The sequence below is a fragment of the Lissotriton helveticus genome, chromosome 4_1, assembly GCF_964261635.1.
Source record: "Lissotriton helveticus chromosome 4_1, aLisHel1.1, whole genome shotgun sequence".
NCBI lineage: Eukaryota > Metazoa > Chordata > Amphibia > Caudata > Salamandridae > Lissotriton > Lissotriton helveticus.
The window spans coordinates 962,762,680-962,783,985 of NC_136063.1; the positions used below are offsets into that span (position 1 = coordinate 962,762,680).

General features: G+C 43.1%; 1 protein-coding gene across 2 annotated transcripts in view; it reads right to left on the bottom strand.

The window, feature by feature from the left end:
- Positions 1-21,306, bottom strand: part of SLC66A2 (solute carrier family 66 member 2) — a 432,790-nt gene that overhangs the window by 319,072 nt on the left and 92,412 nt on the right. The window contains exon 4 of one of the 2 annotated variants that reach the window (XM_078687576.1): positions 8,302-8,355. The exons of the other annotated variant lie outside the window; for it this stretch is intronic. Within the exon in view, the coding sequence (XP_078543702.1) occupies positions 8,302-8,355 (54 nt within the window). The remainder of the gene's footprint in view (positions 1-8,301; positions 8,356-21,306) is intronic. 2 annotated transcript variants of the gene reach the window in all.

A 21,306-nucleotide genomic window follows, 5' to 3' on the forward strand; every position in this document is an offset into this window, starting at 1 on the left:
ATATGATATCAATGCGCGAATACATATGATCCATGTGAGAAAAATGAATATAATCCGTGTCTCTGGGTGGTTCTCCCTCCAAGTGTCTTTTTGGCCTAGTTCAGGTAGCACAGAGTTCAGTTTTTTTGGGGAGAGCGCTTCTGTCGCTACCATCTTTGATTAAGACCGCTGCATTTCTCCATTCAGTACATGAATAAATCACCAGTAAGCATTATGTCCTGTTTAGAAAATGTATCAAAGTGTGAAAAAACCGAGCTAAGAGAAGCTCCTGAGATGAGAGTACATGATATACTATTCCTTCTGTAAGTGTCTGAAACTCCAAGGCAGACATTAGCTAAACGCAGACATACTTCCTTGTCTTTCTTTGTTTTTAATATTGAAATATGACAATTCTGTAGTATTCTCGGTTACATCATTATATGTATGTATGGACTTGGATGCTACAAATTCCTTTATTCTTCTCCTTTGCTGGAGAAAAATAAGCTAGTGGCTAACACTTGTGCTTCATTCCACCTGTGTTCTTGTGTGGTTAGATATCCGGTTATTGACAAAATTCCATATTGCCTCTTTTTTTTGGGTCGGGGTTAATTCAGGCCTAACTATTATGTGTAAAGACTTTCTGTAAGAATCCAGCAGACTCAGTTTTAATTAGAAATAAGGTTTATTCCAGGAATAGGATCTCATCCACAAAGAGGCTGTTACACAGATCGAAGCCAGGCTCTAACTGATATCAGATAGGACTGACATCATTACATTCTTTAGCACCGAGCAACAAGTACAGAACCTTAGGATGCCACACTTTCCCACGTGGGAATAGATAGAAGTGGGTTGGTCAGTAGGGGCCTCCAATCCTGCCACAAAGGGAGAATTTTGGACAACTATCTGCACCTCGTAATCAGTGATCCCCTGTATTTTCCCAGACATTCACCCTAATCTTGAAAAACACAAAGATAGTTAACCCACCCTCTCACTTATCCTTGGCGTTAAACTGATATCCTAACATGTGGGGGAATCCTTTACGAGGATTTTCCCATTCCACAAATTAATACCAAGTTATCTCTGTGAGGAGTCTATCTGTAGGCTGCGCTCTGCAGAAATTTGCCAGCCAATCAGGGATTAAGGATGGAATTCCCCACCTAATGAATTTCTAAGCGAACTATGCCCATAGTTACTGCTGTGAGTGACTACTATTTTTGGGGTTGGGGAGGAGGGGTGTTTTTACAGATCTAATTTCCTTTTCTCCACCTAACCCTCTGAATATGTGCGGCTCAAAAACAAAGTGTGTTCATTGGGACAACTTGCTGCACATTTCCTCCTCTTCAAGAGGGCACGGAATTGGCATCATTTTTTTTATGCTTTGCGTTCTTGAACCCTTTTCCAATTCTGCCACCCATCCACCCCCGATCACTGTTTCTACCACACATTACGCAAAGAGCCACACTGTAGTCCAGTTGTGTTCATGGTCTTTCAGGATATTAATTGCAGGTACGAAGTGGTTAGTCTGATTATCAAAGCTTTCGTGAGTTTCACCACGTCTGTTGCACGACTTGTAACTACCTAGTCAAACGCGATATCACACGGGCGAGTCCTTCAATATGTTATGTTATGTTATGTTATGTCAATAACTTTTATTCGGCGCACAGCTGCCCCAGCGAAGGGGCGTCCTGGCGCCTGATCAGATACCACAACACAACAGGTCAGAGCTGAAAAGAAGAAAGATCAATTAACAGAAGCGAACAGGTGAGTTTTAATGGCGCGTCTGAAAAGAGTAAGGCTATCCAGGGCACGGATGTGTACAGGGAGGGAGTTCCATAAATCAGCCGCCAGAACACGAAAAGAGCGCCCTCCCATCCTACTCAGTCTGAACCTAGGCTTAATCGCCAGATGGTGAGATTCAGACCTGAGGGACCGTGTGGGGAAATACGGAGAAATGAGGCCCGCAAGAGCAGGAGGCTGCCGTTTTAAAAGGGTAACTTGGGACAGATCTTGTAAGATAGAATACCCATGAATATCATAGGTGGTTCCAAGTATTTTCTGAATTACAAACAGTACCTCTTCCTTCTATGGACTCTGTAAGGGTCTTCTAGAATCCTTGTGCGAACTGGATCTACATATTGACACAACTCCTCTATCTTGGACCCTAGTGAAGATTTCAGTTCTTGTCTACCCCTTTTCATTTGCACCCTAAGGATATCCCGGAGCTCACTTCTTAGCACTTGAAGTGCATTCTGGAAGTCAGACTTAGGGAAGACATGGTTGGGGCCAGCGTCTCAATCACAGCGGAGCACAAGAATGGCACTGCATTTAAACGTTTCTGCACCTGGTGCGTCAACCGTTGTCGCAGGCTATTTTTAGGCGGCATTCAACAGCGTATGTATTCAGTCTCACATGCAGACGTAGGGTTATGATTCAATAATCACCAGTTTTATGTCTCCATCTTGTGTGGCTACCTATGCATTTAGCTACGGAACATGTCCAGTGTAGCAAACTTTTGTATATGACTGGCTGTAGTAATACATCGGCACCAGGGCACTCTAGCAGTTTTATCAGTGACAGACAAAATTATATAAGGACCCTTAAGGAAAAGCCGAGAGTCAGGCCTCTTGCATCAGTTCATCAATTTATTTCCATCTGGCTACTTTCTTGACTCTGCATTTTGGTTCATCTGTGTTTGGAGCTGCTTTCGGTACCTCAAGTCTCTTCCACCGGGTGGGGCTCAGACAGCAGTTCACGTGTCGCCTCTTTGAGGGGAAGTGAGCGGGCCACATGGCTCTCTACCTGCTACTCTTCGTGGGCGCTAGCCCCTGGGGTCCATCGCCTCCGGATGCACAGTTCACCCCTCCAAAGCACTAACAGTGAAGAGCCACGGATTGCCAGCTTCTAGTCACATCCATGGCCCCTATCCAAAACCCCACCATCACATACAGTTGCCAACTGACCACCTCCACTGGCATTATTTTTCTGTACACTGAGTTGATGCCACCATCTTGAGTACCAGCAATGGCATCCACGTGGACAGGCCCAATCTCCACCAATACAACCCCAGCACTCTGCATCTGCAGGCAAAGTCCCTCAAGATAATTCAGTAGTTGTCATTAGTTTTGTGTCATTATTGTTGATGAGGGCATGCTGTACACCTCGTGGCAGAGGGCAGAAAGGAAACATGCCTACTCAGAGTGCCATCTCTACGACTCCTCCCTCCCATGGCATATTTAAGTTATGTTCTGACATGATGACTTGGGGAATCTGCTGCTCTTATGTTGCTTATTAAAACACAGATAGAAAATGTTTGTTCTCACTTCTGCATTTTGAATGTCAGTGTACAGGCCTCGTCACTACATGTGAACACAAAGCAGTCTACAAGTCAATGTTAAAAATCCTCTGATTAAAGCCTGCACAAATTTTGCTGAAACTACTAGATCTATAATTATTTTGCAAGATATTTCTTCTTAATTGTCTTGGTACAAGGGTGGTCTGGCAGATCAGAGAGAGATCGCTACATCAGCGTTCCTATATTAATGCTCCTTCTTGGGAAGGTAGAGGAACTGCTTAACTCAATCTTTACTCACTCCAGTGGTGACTTGAAATTGGAGAGCTCTTCTGACTCCTTGCCCACATAAAGGCCCTCCCTTGCTCAAACTTGTCATAGGACATACCTCTAGGGAAGACTAAAACTATCAGAGCTCTTATTACCAAGGCCTCAGCAATCTCAGAATTTAGTGGCAGCTACATATGAGGTTTTAGAGGCCTGAAACTCAGACTGACAGAGTTTGGTGGTGTCATCCAATATGAAAAGTGGGAGTAGGCTGGGTTAGTCACAGGTTATCCTTGGCGCATTTCAGGCATAGGAATTGCACAAACAGGTTTCTTTATGTAGTGTCTAGCTGTGCCCACCAATCTAGTAGCATTTCTGGATCTTGAAGACTTTCCAGACACCTGAAACAAAAAGAGGAGGCTGTTCTCACTTGAGTCAGTGTCCTTGCGTGACCCAGCTTGGTTACTGGGCATGCAGAAAGCAGCCTCCCAATATACTCCACTTATTATTAAGCTACCCTTCTTAATGCCCTATCCTTTTGTCAACCTTGCAGCCTGTGTAGCTTGATAGACTTGAAGTCCATTGAACCGAGGAGGGGCAAGTCTGCCATGGACACTTGAAATCGAAGAGCCTCTACCAATGGCTACAAGTGAAAGAAGTTTGCCAAAAGTGTGATGACGTATTTGTGAGAATCAAAATCTGCCAATGGCAGATTTCCACAAACAGTAGTTCACTGAGAAGCAGAAAAACTACTAATACATACAAATAGCTACAAATAAAAGTCATTCTTGCTTCCATTGGAGGAGTGAGGTGAAGTGCATCCATCAATTCAAAAAAGAAATATATTCACCATCAGCAACCCACAGTGTATCTCACCATGAGCTCCATCGTGGGCTCCCACCAGCTATATCTAGTGCCATGTGGCTCGCTCTACCTCTACTTGTTGGCTCTACCACAGAGAAGAGAAGGAGATGTAGTCTAGTGGCTAAGCTGTCAACTTTGGGACCTAGGAACTTGGGTTTGACTCCGGCCTTGGCACTTGATCACAAATCTCTAACTTCCTATGCTTAGAATGTAAACATGTGAAATGGAAACATGTAATCAAAAGTTGTAAATCCTCACTTGATATACGCAACCTTCCAACACCTTCGATATGGTACAGTGCTATTTTGCTTTCCGGTCATTTGCACATATAGGCCTCAAAACTGGTGAAAGGAGAAATGACGAAGTGAAGCTGTCCAGCACATCTGCCATCCTTGCATCATTGGTTTACTTCTTACCCCCTCCCACAAAGTGAGAATGTAGCCTCTTGGGTAACTCACTCCCCTCAACCTGCCCAGATGTCATCTGGGGTATGGGGGAAAGCAGACAGAGGAAGAGTGAAAGAAGAGGGAGTACAAACCAAGGATGGGAAGAAAAAGACACGAGACCGGAAAAGTGACAAAGGGAGAGCGAGGGAAATGAGGAGAAGCAGGCATAGAGATTATACAAAGGGGCAAAGAGATAGAGAAGCAGAGAGAGGAAGACTCGATAAGAGTGATGGACAGAGAGGGAGGGAAAGGCAGGGGCTGGACTCTCGCTTTTGTTCACAGTTGCTGCGATGAACTTTGGCATTGAGCAAGAAACTTTAAAACAACACAGGTCGAATCACCATAATGTTCGAGGTAGCACAATAACATACCCTTTGACTCCCAAGAACATCACAAGGTTGGGCACTTCTCTCAACTTAGACACTCAGGACCTTACTTGCTGCCGATGGATTAGGCTAAGTACAAGGAGAGAAACTATGCAACATTAACATGACTCTTAGATGTTTTTTTGTTCCTGTTATTGTCTTCATGGTTACAGAGATCACAGGTAGAATGAGAAGAGCCAAGGGTAGCAGATGCTACCCATAAGTATCCCTATTTGAAGTACAGGATTAAAACCTGGAGAAATTCCATGTAAGTAAATGTTTTACCAACCTCTTGCGTTACAGAACTGCACATTGTCTGATATAGGTGTGATTCTGGTTTCAAGCACACCCTCAATTTTAGCATCAGTCCAGCTGGACCTTTGGGCTTTTAACAGCCAACTGAGAAAAACGGCTCCTGGTCTGCAGGATGAGGTTAAATTGGATCAGCTACAAATAGAGGACTGGCTCTTAAGTCCCTTAGACCATATTTTGCCTTTGAAATCCCATCACCAGGAGGGTGATGGGATTTCAAAGGCAAAATACACCCTTCGGCCACGCAGTTTTCTGAAGAATTACAAGAAGCTAAGACTTTGGAAAGGGCATGGAGGGTGAATTATGATGATTCCTCTAAGCTCAAATATAAAATTGTCTCTGAAACGCTATCATAGTCTCTTTATAATGGCTTGAGCTGCATTCTAATCCGATCTGATCTTGTTGGCCCAAAATTGTCCTAGAATGCTCTTTTGAATAGAAACGGAATATTCGGAATCTTGTAGGATTGTCCCCGAATCAACATTAGCATAGGCTCACTGTGAGGAATTAGCGCTCTTTTTTTCAGAGCAAAGTACATGATATCCAACACTCCTTGAAGGAGGCCAGAGGGGAATCCTCACAGCCTTACAGCCACCTGGCACCATCAGCGTCTGAGGACTCTATTTCCTCAGTCACCCCTCCTGTCCCCCAGACATGGGACACATGGGATTCCCTGGACCTACCTTTATTTGTCTCCCTTGCACAAGCGAGAAGATCTGGCTCCCCCAAAGACCCTCTTTCCTCAGCCCAGCTCTGGCAGCTGGATCCTGACGTTATGCTTCATCTGGTAACTCTTCTCACCGGCTCAGAGTCATCCCTTAGACTTGGAAGCACTCCATGGTCCTTCCCATTCTGAAGAAATCTAACTTCCATCTGGTCCAATTAAAGACCTATTTCTCTGCTACCCATTATGTCTAAAATGTTAGAAAAATATCTGTTAACAACTCTCTGCTTTTGTGGAGTGTCAAAGTTTTTTACAAGACTCCTAGTCTGGGTTCAGAGCTGGGCAAAGTAGCGAGTCCGCCCTCCTTGGGGTCACAGAACATCTTAGACAGCTCCTAGATGAGTGTGAGACAGCAGCGCTGATTTTACCCGATCTAAGCGCTGCCTTTGATACTGTGTCCCATGATACTGTTAAGACTGGCACAACTGGTACTTCAAGGAATGGCACTTTGATGGCTGTCTTCTTTTCTAAAGCACCAAACCTTTCAGGTTTTCTCTGGTAACACCTCGCCAATGTGCCATGCTCTGACCGCCGGGGTCCCGCAAAGATCTGCTTTAAGCCCAGCACTTTTTAATATCTATGTTTGCCCCTTGGCTGACCTGGTGGAACGTTGGGGGTGGAGTCTTTTCTCCTATAGGATGATACCCAAATCATCTTTTCTTTATCATCTGCACAGGATCACAATTCTGGGTCAATGAACTCCTGCCTAACTCATGAAGCCTCTTGGAAGAACAACAACTCTCTTAAATTGAATGGAGGAAAAACAGAGGTGCTGGTGCTGGAAAACAATGTGTCCTTCTGGGGACCTCAACACTGGCCGGCTGCTCTGAGTGACACCCCTGTCTCTGCTCCCAAAGCAAAGAATCTTGGCTTTCTAGTAGATTCTCAGTGCTCTATGAAGCCCCAGGTGGCAAAGGTAGTCGCAAACTGTTTCACGACCTTGAAATGGTTACACACATTTATATGGATTCTTCTTGAATCTGCTCAGAGAACTGTCGCCCAGACAGTTATCCTGACTTGACCATGGCAACCTTCTGTACCTGGGGGCTAACAAAGCCTCCATGAGACGTATACAGATGGTGCAAAATGCTGCTGCAAGGTTGATCTAGCTATTGCTGTTCTTCACAAGTTGCATTGATTAAAGGTGGAGAAACACATTAAATTAAAGTCATTATGCTATGTTTTTAAAGTAAGGGCAGGAACTATTCCCCACCATATCACTAACCTGATAACTTTGTATCAGCCTGCTCGCTGCCTGTGCTCCAGTAACCTCACTTTGTGTACTGTTCTCAGGTTTAAATGATCTCGCATGGGAGGTCGCTCCTTTGGGCACAGGGCCCTAAACCTTGAACACCTAAGATCCTACACTTCATTGATCACTTTTCGCGGACAGCTGAAACCATGGCGGTTCTGATTTGGCTGGACCGGAGTCACCTTGTCTGTTGCTAAAGCGCCGGAAAAAACCCTTGTTGGGTAGCTGTTGCGCTGTACAAGCTTTGTAAATAAATAAAAAATACTCCGATTTGAGAATTATCCGCTTCCAAATAAAATAAATTGGAGTTCACTACAAATATCCCCACAAACATTCTACAGTAATACCAATTACATAACTCAATAGAAACAGCACACAAATGTATCCTCTTGACACAGTCATCTAAATCCGTTATTTGCTTCTCCATTTGTCAGCACAGTTCAACCCCACTAACACTTCCCCATCCTTGTCAGCCCAGATGCCAAGTACAAGTTGCTTAACAAAGTGTTTTTATTAATTCTGATCAAAACAAGCAAGGGTAAGTAAAGTAAGCAAGGACATGCACTAGAAATAATGTAAGTTAAAATGCTTTTATACCTGCTAAATAACAGCACAAAACTGTTAAAAACTTTTTTGCTTGGACTTCTGTAGGAGGAAATGACACACAGCATATGCTGTTAGTGGCAGTCACAAAGGGAAAGGTTTTGCAAAGTTAGCCATCATGCATCATGCAGTGCAACTGCTACCATGCTAGAAGATGCAATGGGACACACAGACAGGACAGTCTCATGCGCTCTACATACCCAGAAAGGATCTCCTAGGGGGAGGTTTGAATTCTTCGTCCTTACTATCTGAGGCTACACATACAAAAAGTCAAGCACGGGGAGGAAGAGAAGACAAAAGAAACATGTGTGATATAGGAATCAATCAGCAATGCATTATTACTCCATATTTCTCTGTTACCGGATTGGAATATTGCCATATTTATTGCTTGTTAGGACAGAATGATTAGTATGTCTTGATAACAGCACATGCCAATATCTCTGAAACCCACCCCAGGCAGTAAAACTAAAACGTACTGTATAACTGTTTCATCCAGTTTAAAATGTCCTGTTTTCCACACCTTAACCCTTTGGCTAGTGTTTGCTTACAGCAGAGGCTCTGCAATGCTGATCCACGAAAGCTGGACCATTGTCAGGTTTTCATGACATCCACAGGAGATAAATTTACATGCAATGAGTTACTGCGAAATATTACAGACAGACTATTCTGCAAATCTGAGTCCGCTTTTGGCATTGTAGACATACACAGATCAACCCAGCTGTTCAACTTGAAGACAGCAGTCTAAAATGAAGAACACGAGACAACATCTTCAAGAAAGTTAGATCTTATCCAGTTACTCTTAGTAATTTATGTCCTTATTTGAATCCCTAATATAGACCAACAGGAGCAATATGAGCAGGATGCACAGCAGAAGACTCGAAGGATACTCTGTAGGACCTTCACCGACATGTAATGCTCACAACATGACGCATGGAACCTTCACCACATCCTTCTTCCACAAAGACGGATGCAGCAAGACACAAAAAATAGGATACACGTACCTTCTTCACAAACAGAATAGAACACTTCTCCAATCTTCACAAAGATCCACATGAAATGTGCACCTCCCCCCCATACTTCTGCCACAAAGACAGATACAGGAAGACTCACAACTCCTAACACCAGGATTGCTGCATGCTCTACAAAGGATTCATTTTTAACACAGCCAACATCAGACCGAATCAGCATTCGACTTGGTATTTGTAAACGAACATTTCTGTTTAGTTTTATTACCACATTATATTTCCTGCCCTTCTGTCTTGGTTTCTTAGTTTACGGTAGATATTTCTGCTTTGAAGGACACAACTACAAAACCACATGACCATACAGATCATATTTGGCTTCATCCCTACAAGGGCAATTTAGTGCAGGCGTCTTGCTTCGCTTCCCATACATGGATGCTTGCTGTGCCTGGACTCTCATTCTCCTCAAAGACAGTTAAAATCCTTTAACATATACATTTATCTTTGCCTCTGCTAGCCGAATACCTCTTTCCCTACCAATAATGTACAATATCCTGTGCACCTGGACTGCAGTTTGTGAAGGTCAGTAAACCTTCTTCTTCCGGGCGCTCTAAGCAGCCTGTAGACAGAATAGAATTTCACGTTGCCACTTGAGGAGAGGTTTAGATGGGGAAGTGGTCCACAATATAAATACGTTTTCCTGTTTTCAGTTTCTATTTGTTGTGAAATCCAGAGGTTTTTTTTTTAGTGTTTTCTAGTGTTTTTAATAATTGTATACAAAAATAGTGATGTATGGAATGCTTGAATTAATCGCAGCCACTGGTAAATACTCGGGCTGCTTCGCAATCCCTTGTTATTTTGCACACCATGTCACCTCATTTTGGACTCAGCTTTATGCAAATCACTCTTGACCGTGCTCCATTCGAAACAGTCCAGCCCAAACTGCCAAGCCAGGTCCTCTCTGAACCGGAACACAAGCAATCCAGGACCTGTATTGCACTAGTTACGGGCTCATCAGCTGGGTACAGCTTGGTTCCAGTGACACAGTATGCACAGGACCCACGTCTGGGCATACCCGTCCCACTTAGGGGCGACACGCTATATGGTTCTTGTCCCTCCGTAAGAGGGGATGCAACTCCTTTAGTCATGCTTTTCTGATGATCACAATGTAAAACTAAAGACAAGAGTGTTTGATACAGTTCTGAAGTGGACTACGTTGATTGTATAAGCGTCCATAGGGACAGTGATGTTTGCTGCCAAAATCTTACCCTAGGAAAATCAAAAGGGCATATTAAGTGGCTTAGTATGGCCCAAGGGGGTCACAGCTGAAGCGCCTATCACAGAAAAGTACTTACAAGTAGAGGCAGCATTCATACTGATTTGAAACCAGAAGGCACCTAAGCAGTAATAGTGCAGAAAAATCAAGGTGCATTACTTGTCATCCGGTGATTGAGTTTCTAGGCCTACACCATTTCCCCGAGTAATCTGTGAGTAGCTTAATTTAGCTACCATGGGAGCGAGGAGCTAAAGAAGTTGACCTGGTGATGGAGTTTGGTTGCAAAAGTAAGGTTAAGCCCTGGATACCAGTGATAAGCAGCTCTGTATAACAATTGAGCCTAGTGACTTACGAAAAGTTCCCACAAAAAGCTTTTTAAAGTACTTAGAAATAGTTAGAACGGTAATATTAAGAGGCACATGAAAAACATGTTTTTTTAGCAAGGTTATCAAAACAAGACAACTTGGAAAATAGACTGCGGTACGGGGGCGTGGCTAGCGCCCGCAGAAGATGGCGGTGCCTTTGTGACTCTCCCGGGAGGCGGTGGTGACGGAGGGCCTGGCAAGACTCCTTCCTTCGATTAGGAGATGATGAGACACGGGAGCAGTTGTGGGAAACCTTGAGGAGCCGAGGCGTATCATCCGCTGGCACTTACGGGGCCAAGACAGCCAGTTTTGCCCACCTCACGCATTTAACCGAGCATGGTGAGACTGAATCCGACATTTCCCGAACCCCGCTGATGGAGCCTCGCTCCTAGCGGCACTCCGGATATCACATTCATGCTGCTTGTGGAATTTCATACGCCGCTTTTCTCCGGCTTTAACGCTTTATTGACTCTCTTTTCCTGAACAAGCTTCCTTGTGTGTGCGCAACTTCTGGCTCGCTATAAAACGCCTTCAGCATACCTCTGAGGAGACGCGGCCGCCATTTCATGAGACCCGCTGACGGAGCTCGGCCCTAGCAGCATCTCGGTTTTATTGTTGAGGGCTGCGCTCTCTGCCAGCTTTGCCTCATATCTAATGCTGTATCTCAGAATTAATGGTCACTCCTGCCAAATATCTAATATCCTACGCTGTATGCCTGTTCAGTAGGCAACTCTCACCTTTCTTTTTATCTTCATTAAAACAGCCTGCTTCACGGTGCAGCTTCTAACATATGCCTGAGGAGAATGTTTAATTATTAACTACTATTTACCACATTTTCAGAACTGACTCACGCCCTTGCTGGTTTTGTGCCGCTGTCTTATACTCCAGCTACAGCCCCATTGGTTAAATGCGCACTTGTCTACGCTTGCTGCCTAATCTCCATCTTCTCACCTGAACTTTTGGCGCCAAGTGTCTCCTATTCATTCAAGATGGCGCTTTGAGACTTCTACATACTTCATTGACTTTCAGTCCAGCGAATTTTTCATAATGTTCTCCACATGTTATGTATTGTATTACTCACTGAACTGTGGCTTTTTTATAATGTAATTTTGAGCATCTATGCACATGTTTTTCCTTACCTCCTTTTTTCTTAGGAAGTGGTTGATTTATGCGGTATTTGTTCGCAGTATGCCTTACTATTACATTTTGCTGTGTTTTAGTTTTGTTTTATTAGTATAGTCTCGCATGCCTACTTAAGCTATTATTTTGGTGTTACATTTACTTTTTTCAGCTCTTGTTTATACATATACACTGTTGTGTGAGGCGTTATACTTAGCTCTTTATTGCTTTGCAATTGGGCTCCTTTTGGGCTATTTATTTCATTGATGGGCAGGTTATCCAAAGACTTGCATAAACCTTCAGTTGCATCACTTAAATGTATAATACATACGAGCTCCAGATATCAGTGCCTTACAATGGAGGATTCGCTTGCGTCATCATCCAAACATTCATCGCCATCATCAACCCCGTCAATATCTTCTGCTATTAAAGGTCCTGCGAAAATGTTAAAAAAAGATCTTTCTCCTCCCCCAAAGCAGCCTAGCACGGTCCCCATGGATATCCTACTGGAGGAGATAAGGGCGTTGCGCCCTTTGATTGATGAAACTAGATCCACACTCCAAACGATCATTGAAAAATTGCTAAAGTGGACAGGTTTTGGACATGCATAAGCAACTCGAAAGTTTAGAAAATAGGAATAGAAGAAATAATCTTCAAATTTATGGTCTTCTGGAGGGAACAGAGGGGTCAGATCCCCTTGTGTTTTTCAAGACTTTCCTACCAAAAGTTCTTTCACTACCGGACAGCACCACTTTCAATATACTGAGGGCGCACCGGCTGGGCCCTCCTCCTAGTGAGACGTCCGCTTCGGCTGCTAGGAAACCAAGGGGTGTTAAATATTTATTTCCTTGAATATACTGATTCGCTCAAAATTCTATCAACTGCAAGAGCTATGAAGCGAATTATATGGTTGGGTAATCCTCTTTTTTTTCTCTCAGGATTATGCCAAGGCTACCGCTGACAGACGCAAGGAGTTTTTGTCCCTACGCCCTCAACTGCGCTCGCTTGGAGCACGTTTTGGTCTATTCCATCCCTGCCTTTTTAAGGTGACTCTTAACAACAAAACCACCACTTATGATGACCCATTGAAGCTGAAAAGTTTTCTCTATTCTCATAGTTCTACTGCGATGGATGTTGCATCTACGTCTCATTTTACCTGATTTTCCTTGTTGATTCAAGGTGTTGCTCTCATGCATTTACTGCTTTTGAATGTTAGCTTTTAGACAATGCTTTATACTGCTTACTATTTTCAATCTCTAGTTGTTTATGTTTTTCTTCTGATATTTAGTTCCCATTTCTACAGATTATTGCCCTGCGTGTTTCTTCCCCTCATTTCATTCAAGGGGTCTGCCGAGTCGCCCGTCCTTCCCGCCCTCCCTCACGAGTTCCGATCCCGTCATTGTTCTATGTGGCCTCCATCTTCCCTCCTTGTATATGTCCTGGATGTTCTGTAAGTTATGTTTTTCCCTTCATATCTTTCTTTTGTACCTTTTGCATTTCTTGCTGTTCTTTTCTTCTCGTCCCTTTGGTTATAGTCTTTTTTCAGTTTCCTCCATCTCTCATATCTTTACCTGGACGCTTTTCTGTTTTCTTTCTTTTTTTCTTGTTCTCTTCTTTCTCTCGTATTATAGATCACTCGCTTTTTTGCATGGTTTAAGTGTTCATGATTATAGTCTTTATTCAATCAGTTATTATGTTGAACGCTTTGTACTGATCAATTTTAGTTTTTCCCTCTTACAAATACGTTGTATTCAGTATGTTAGATATTTATTAACCTTCAGAGTTTTTTGTAGTTTACTTTTATTGCATTGTATTGAATATTATACTCTTACTTTTAATTCTCTTTTAATGATGTTCTACCTTAACCAGCTTAGTATATCTTTTTCATGTATTGTTCAATGCCTTTAAAAATTGTTTCCTGGAACGTTAGAGGTTTGCACTCTCCCATAAAGAGACAGAGAGTCTTAACACATCTAGCCAAGCTTAAAAAGGACATTGCTTGTATTCAGGAATCCCATCTCTCGCCCGAAGAGTCTGTTAAACTAAAAAGAGGTTGGGTTGGGGAGGTTTTTTTTTCCCCAGGCAATGGCAAGCGTAATGGAGTTCTCATTTTATTTCATAAATCCCTCTCAGTCAAGATAGTCGCTAATTCCGCAGATCAACTAGGCAGATGGGTCTCAGTCAAATTTGCTGTCAATAATACTCCAGTCTCCCTTCTAAACATTTACGCCCCTACTACAGGAGACGCCTCTTTCTGGACTTCACTATCTCCTCACATTACTCAACATTATGAGGATAATTGTATTTTGGCGGGAGATTGTAACAAAGTCTTTGACCCTTTTTTAGATAGGCACTCTACCAGCACTTACTCTCCCCACAAGTCACGTAAGTCTTTCACGCGACTCATTCATCAATTTAAATTCATTGATGCTTGGAGACTATGCAACCCCACTCTAAGAGAGTATTCTTTTTTTTCTCCGCCTCACCAGACTCAATCTAGATTAGATTACTTTTTTATTTCACATCATCTCTCACAATCTTTCATTGCTTCTGACATTGGGTCTATTTTGATTTTGGATCATGCACCAGTTTCCATACACCTTGACATTTTGCAGAAACCCTCCCTTACTAGGAAATGGCGATTCAATAACTTCCTTCTTCTTGATTCTAGTTTTGTTTCCTCCTTCACTGCCTTCTTTCATGACTTTTTCTTACGAAACAAATCCAACGAGGTTTCCTTTCCTGTTGTGTGGGATGCCTTTAAGGCATCCGCTAGGGATTTTATTATTAGTTACGTCTCCCGTAAGCGTACGAAGGCATAACAAATCACTAAAGACCTTTTCTCCAAGATTAAGAAATTGGAACATTCTTACTTTGCTTCTAAGTCTAAGGAATGTTTGCATGAGCTCATAACCACTAAATTACAATTTAATAAGGATACTACAAACAATGCTTCCAATTTCCTACTGCGCTCCAGTGCTAAATTCTATGGGGGTCAAAATAAGGCCGGCAAACTATTGGCAAACTATTTGAAAGTCAAGAAAAATAGGACTAATATAGAAAGTATTTATGGTCAAGATTCTACACTGTGTAATAAAGATGATGACATCTTTACGGCATTTCTTCAATTCTACAAAACATTGTATTCATCCGAGTCGACTTCCAAGACCCAGGACATTTGTCAGTTCTTTTCTAACATTGAGTCTCCTTTCTTGGAAAAAGGGGGTGGTGATGGACAGAGTTTCTGAATGATGCAGAATACTCTTACCAAGTCAATAGATCATGGTTTTAATCCATCACCGTTTTTTAGCTCACTGCACCATCCCAGCTCAGAACCTGGCTATATGCAAATTAGTCTGTTCCTGTCCCAGTGCATGATGGGAACAGGGCAAACCAAACTACCAAGCCAATTCTTATACTGGGAAGGAAACAAGCTTCCGGGGACCGGTTTCTGGCATCACAGCCTTCTTCGGCCCGGCTTGCTTGAATCCTGATGGTGCAATGAGCAAGGGACTCACGTCTGAGTATACCCTCCCACACATAGTGTGGATAAAACCGATTTTGGAAAAAGGGGGTGGTGATGGACAGAGTTTCTGAATGATGCAGAATACTCTTACCAAGTCAATAGATCATGGTTTTAATCCATCACCGTTTTTTAGCTCACTGCACCATCCCAGCTCAGAACCTGGCTATATGCAAATTAGTCTGTTCCTGTCCCAGTGCATGATGGGAACAGGGCAAACCAAACTACCAAGCCAATTCTTATACTGGGAAGGAAACAAGCTTCCGGGGACCGGTTTCTGGCATCACAGCCTTCTTCGGCCCGGCTTGCTTGAATCCTGATGGTGCAATGAGCAAGGGACTCACGTCTGAGTATACCCTCCCACACATAGTGTGGATAAAACCGATTTTGGAAAAAGGGGGTGGTGATGGACAGAGTTTCTGAATGATGCAGAATACTCTTACCAAGTCAATAGATCATGGTTTTAATCCATCACCGTTTTTTAGCTCACTGCACCATCCCAGCTCAGAACCTGGCTATATGCAAATTAGTCTGTTCCTGTCCCAGTGCATGATGGGAACAGGGCAAACCAAACTACCAAGCCAATTCTTATACTGGGAAGGAAACAAGCTTCCGGGGACCGGTTTCTGGCATCACAGCCTTCTTCGGCCCGGCTTGCTTGAATCCTGATGGTGCAATGAGCAAGGGACTCACGTCTGAGTATACCCTCCCACACATAGTGTGGATAAAACCGATTTTGGAAAAAGGGGGTGGTGATGGACAGAGTTTCTGAATGATGCAGAATACTCTTACCAAGTCAATAGATCATGGTTTTAATCCATCACCGTTTTTTAGCTCACTGCACCATCCCAGCTCAGAACCTGGCTATATGCAAATTAGTCTGTTCCTGCCCCAGTGCATGATGGGAACAGGGCAAACCAAACTATCAAGCCAATTCTTATACTGGGAAGGAAACAAGCTTCCGGGGACCGGTTTCTGGCATCACAGCCTTCTTCGGCCCGGCTTGCTTGAATCCTGATGGTGCAATGAGCAAGGGACTCACGTCTGAGTATACCCTCCCACACATAGTGTGGATAAAACCGATTTTGGAAAAAGGGGGTGGTGATGGACAGAGTTTCTGAATGATGCAGAATACTCTTACCAAGCCAATAGATCATGGTTTTAATCCATCACCGTTTTTTAGCTCACTGCACCATCCCAGCTCAGAACCTGGCTATATGCAAATTAGTCTGTTCCTGTCCCAGTGCATGATGGGAACAGGGCAAACCAAACTACCAAGCCAATTCTTATACTGGGAAGGAAACAAGCTTCCGGGGACCGGTTTCTGGCATCACAGCCTTCTTCGGCCCGGCTTGCTTGAATCCTGATGGTGCAATGAGCAAGGGACTCACGTCTGAGTATACCCTCCCACACATAGTGTGGATAAAACCGATATTGGAAAAAGGGGGTGGTGATGGACAGAGTTTCTGAATGATGCAGAATACTCTTACCAAGTCAATAGATCATGGTTTTAATCCATCACCGTTTTTTAGCTCACTGCACCATCCCAGCTCAGAACCTGGCTATATGCAAATTAGTCTGTTCCTGTCCCAGTGCATGATGGGAACAGGGCAAACCAAACTACCAAGCCAATTCTTATACTGGGAAGGAAACAAGCTTCCGGGGACCGGTTTCTGGCATCACAGCCTTCTTCGGCCCGGCTTGCTTGAATCCTGATGGTGCAATGAGCAAGGGACTCACGTCTGAGTATACCCTCCCACACATAGTGTGGATAAAACCGATTTTGGAAAAAGGGGGTGGTGATGGACAGAGTTTCTGAATGATGCAGAATACTCTTACCAAGTCAATAGATCATGGTTTTAATCCATCACCGTTTTTTAGCTCACTGCACCATCCCAGCTCAGAATTGGCTTGGTAGTTTGGTTTGCCCTGTTCCCATCATGCACTGGGACAGGAACAGACTAATTTGCATATAGCCAGGTTCTGAGCTGGGATGGTGCAGTGAGCTAAAAAACGGTGATGGATTAAAACCATGATCTATTGACTTGGTAAGAGTATTCTGCATCATTCAGAAACTCTGTCCATCACCACCCCCCTTTTCCAAAATCGGTTTTATCCACACTATGTGTGGGAGGGTATACTCAGACGTGAGTCCCTTGCTCATTGCACCATCAGGATTCAAGCAAGCCGGGCCGATGAAGGCTGTGATGCCAGAAACCGGTCCCCGGAAGCTTGTTTCCTTCCCAGTATAAGAATTGGCTTGGTAGTTTGGTTTGCCCTGTTCCCATCATGCACTGGGACAGGAACAGACTAATTTGCATATAGCCAGGTTCTGAGCTGGGATGGTGCAGTGAGCTAAAAAACGGTGATGGATTAAAACCATGATCTATTGACTTGGTAAGAGTATTCTGCATCATTCAGAAACTCTGTCCATCACCACCCCCCTTTTCCAAAATCGGTTTTATCCACACTATGTGTGGGAGGGTATACTCAGACGTGAGTCCCTTGCTCATTGCACCATCAGGATTCAAGCAAGCCGGGCCGATGAAGGCTGTGATGCCAGAAACCGGTCCCCGGAAGTTTGTTTCCTTCCCAGTATAAGAATTGGCTTGGTAGTTTGGTTTGCCCTGTTCCCATCATGCACTGGGACAGGAACAGACTAATTTGCATATAGCCAGGTTCTGAGCTGGGATGGTGCAGTGAGCTAAAAAACGGTGATGGATTAAAACCATGATCTATTGACTTGGTAAGAGTATTCTGCATCATTCAGAAACTGTGTCCATCACCACCCCCCTTTTCCAAAATTGAGTCTCCTTTCACAACCCCTCCCGACCTCTCTTCATTAGAATCAGATCTAACTCAAAAAGAACTTCTTTGTGCTTTGAAATCTCTCAAAAAAGATAAGGCCCCAGGTCCAGACGGATTTACAGTAGAATTTGTTCTCCATTTCTCGACATTACTTATCCCAAAATTACATGCACTTCTTTCCTCTTTCCTAGATTCCGGTTCTTCCTCAGGATCATTCTCCGACGCTCTCATATGTATTCTTCCCAAACCAGGCAAAGACCCACAGCACTGTAAAAACTATAGGCCCATTTCCTTAGTCAATATTGACTACAAGATTTTTTCTAAGGCTTTAGCTCTCCGTTAAGAATCCTTTTTGCCAGATTTATTGGGGAAGGAACAGTCTGGTTTCGTCAAGGGCAGATTGCTTTCAGACAACACCAGATTATTCTTCGATATTCTCTCTAAGACTTCACATTCTTCTAAATCCCTCGCTGCAATAGCGTTAGATGCGGAAAAGGCTTTTGATTGAGTCGAGTGGCCATATCTTTTCCAAACGTTGAAGTGGTTCGGCTTGGGCCCACGAATTTCTACCCTAATTTCTCTTTTATATTCGCATCCCAGAGCTGCTATTGCGGCAAATGGTGGTGTCTCCTCTTATTTTTCCCTTGGTAGAGGGGTTCGTCAGGGATGTCCTCTTTCGCCTTTTTTATTCAATCTAGCTTTAGAACCCTTCCTATTGCGAATCCGCCAAAATACTGCCATACAGGGCTTTACGTTTCAGCAGTCCACAATTAAAATGGCGGCATATGCTGATGATGTCCTATTATTTTTATCTGAGCCCGCGACTTCGTTACCTGCCTTTTTGACTGAAGTCAATTCATTTGCCTCTGTATCTGGATACAAATTAAATAAAGATAAATGTGAGATTTTACCCTTGACTAAATTTACTTATAAATCAGATTTCATTACTTCGGGGTTCACATGGAACCCTAAATGTATAAAGTATTTGGGTCTTCATTTTACTCCTACTCTCTCAGGTACGGTCTCTCGTTGCATGGAAGACTGCCTAAAAAAGTTGACAGACCTTACCACAAAGTGGCACCCTTTATATTTATCTTGGTGGGGCAGATTAGACACCATTAAAATGATGCTCTCCCCCTTGGTTTTATTCACAATTTCTAATATTCAGTTCTCTATCCCTTTATACCATTTCAAGAAAATCAATTCCATCTTATCCTCTTTCTTGTGGGGGCATAAAAAGGCTTGCATGTCTATATCTAAATTATCGCGTCCGAAGGCAGAGGGTGGGGTAAATTTTCCAAATTTCTCTCTGTATCACAAATCCTTCCTATTAAATCAAACATCCAGATGGTTTGAGGATTCTTCCACATTCTCTCCCTTGTGGACATCGCTAGAATTGGCGTATATTTCTCCCTTCTCTTTCCTAGAGTACCTTTCTTTTTCTCGTCCACCGCAATCTGTTTCAACTCCGATTCTCAAATACACGTCTAAACTTTTACCATCCCCTTTATTTTCCTCCTTCTTGGAACAACCTATATGGCATAACTCATCGATTTTAATAAACAATAAATTGTTTTTTTGGAAGTCTTGGAGAAGTCGGGGTCTCATATGGGTACATCAATTATTCCATCAATCTCGCATTATTCCTTTTTCAGAAGCCGCTGCAACTTTTCATCTCCCCTCTTCTTTTCGTGCTAAATATCTCAAATTAGCACAAGCACTTCAGTCGGCATATGACTCGCACATAACGTTGCCATCCACATTCCCTCAGGAATCTTCTATAACATCTCAATTGCGCACTCTACTGACTAGAGGTACTAGGGCGTCCAAGATTTATGCTTTGCTACACGCGCCAGCATCACCACGTACAAAGACCAGAGTTGAAGAAGCATGGGAAGTGGACATGGGTGTCTCATGGCCTATTGCGGTCTGGGACAAGGTATGGTTTAAGATACGGAAATCCTCCAGGGCTGCAAACACTATTCAAACTTTGTTTTTCATTTACAATCGACTCTTACTTTCCCCACTTACTCTTAGCAAACGATACTCTGACCTTTCACATACATGTTGGACCTGCTCTGCCCCTCACGCGGATTTGTTACACCTGCTTTTTGTTTGTACACCGGTTAACACGTTCTGGGTCAAGGTTTGGTCTCAAATCAATAATATTTTTTCCACCAAGCACCCTTTCCATATTTCTCATATCTTTCTCGGTAGTATCTCCCCCATTTGGGATCACTGCACCTTCAACATAAAAATAATAGACTTACTCATTGCAGTCGCTTTTCAACAGATTACTAAGACTTGGAAGGATCACACTAAACTTTCGTATCAGGCATGGTGGTACGTTATATGTTATAATCGTAGGCTAGACACAACGTATGTTTATCCACTCGCTTTGGCCCCTAACCGTAAACAGTTGTGGGACCCAGTTACCTCATTTTTTGATACATCTGCTCTCCGCTCCTTGCCCTTAACCCACTTTCAACAAGAAGTCGCTAAACCTCCATGAGTTCCCTTCGCTGCTTTATCTAATTTCTATTATTATAATCTATATCATCCTTTTGTTCATTATATTTAAATAATTGTTGTATACTCTACTATTGCTGGTTATGTTTGTAGGGCACTTCCTTTTGAATGACTATTTCACTTATTTTACTGTGTATTTTTCTTTTTTCATATTTATCTTTACTTTGTACAAGTTAACTATATGACTATCAATAAACTTTATTTGAACTTGGAAAATAGACTGCGAGATTTACAGCAATGTAACACTTCACAGGTACTGTAGACGAAGGACATGGCATATTCTATTGCTCGAGGCCTATCTCACTCGACAGCCTGGCTTCCTAGCTTGACGGCAGCTGTGGAGTGCATACATTCTCCTACTGCCTGGCAGCCCATACTGTATTGAATGTATTCTATTTGAGGTGTCAAAAGACAACAAAGACTATTAGCACAAGTTTATATAGTGCAATAATATTAACATTTTCTTGTCATTGCCAGGGAAATGCAGGGCCCCTACATAAAACGCTGTGCTCTCTTGCAATCTAACAGATTTTCTTGGCATAGTTGACTCTAGATTTGTTGGTGTCCTAGACAATATGTTTTGCCCCCTCCCTTTTTTGTCTCTTAAGTTGATACATCCTTGC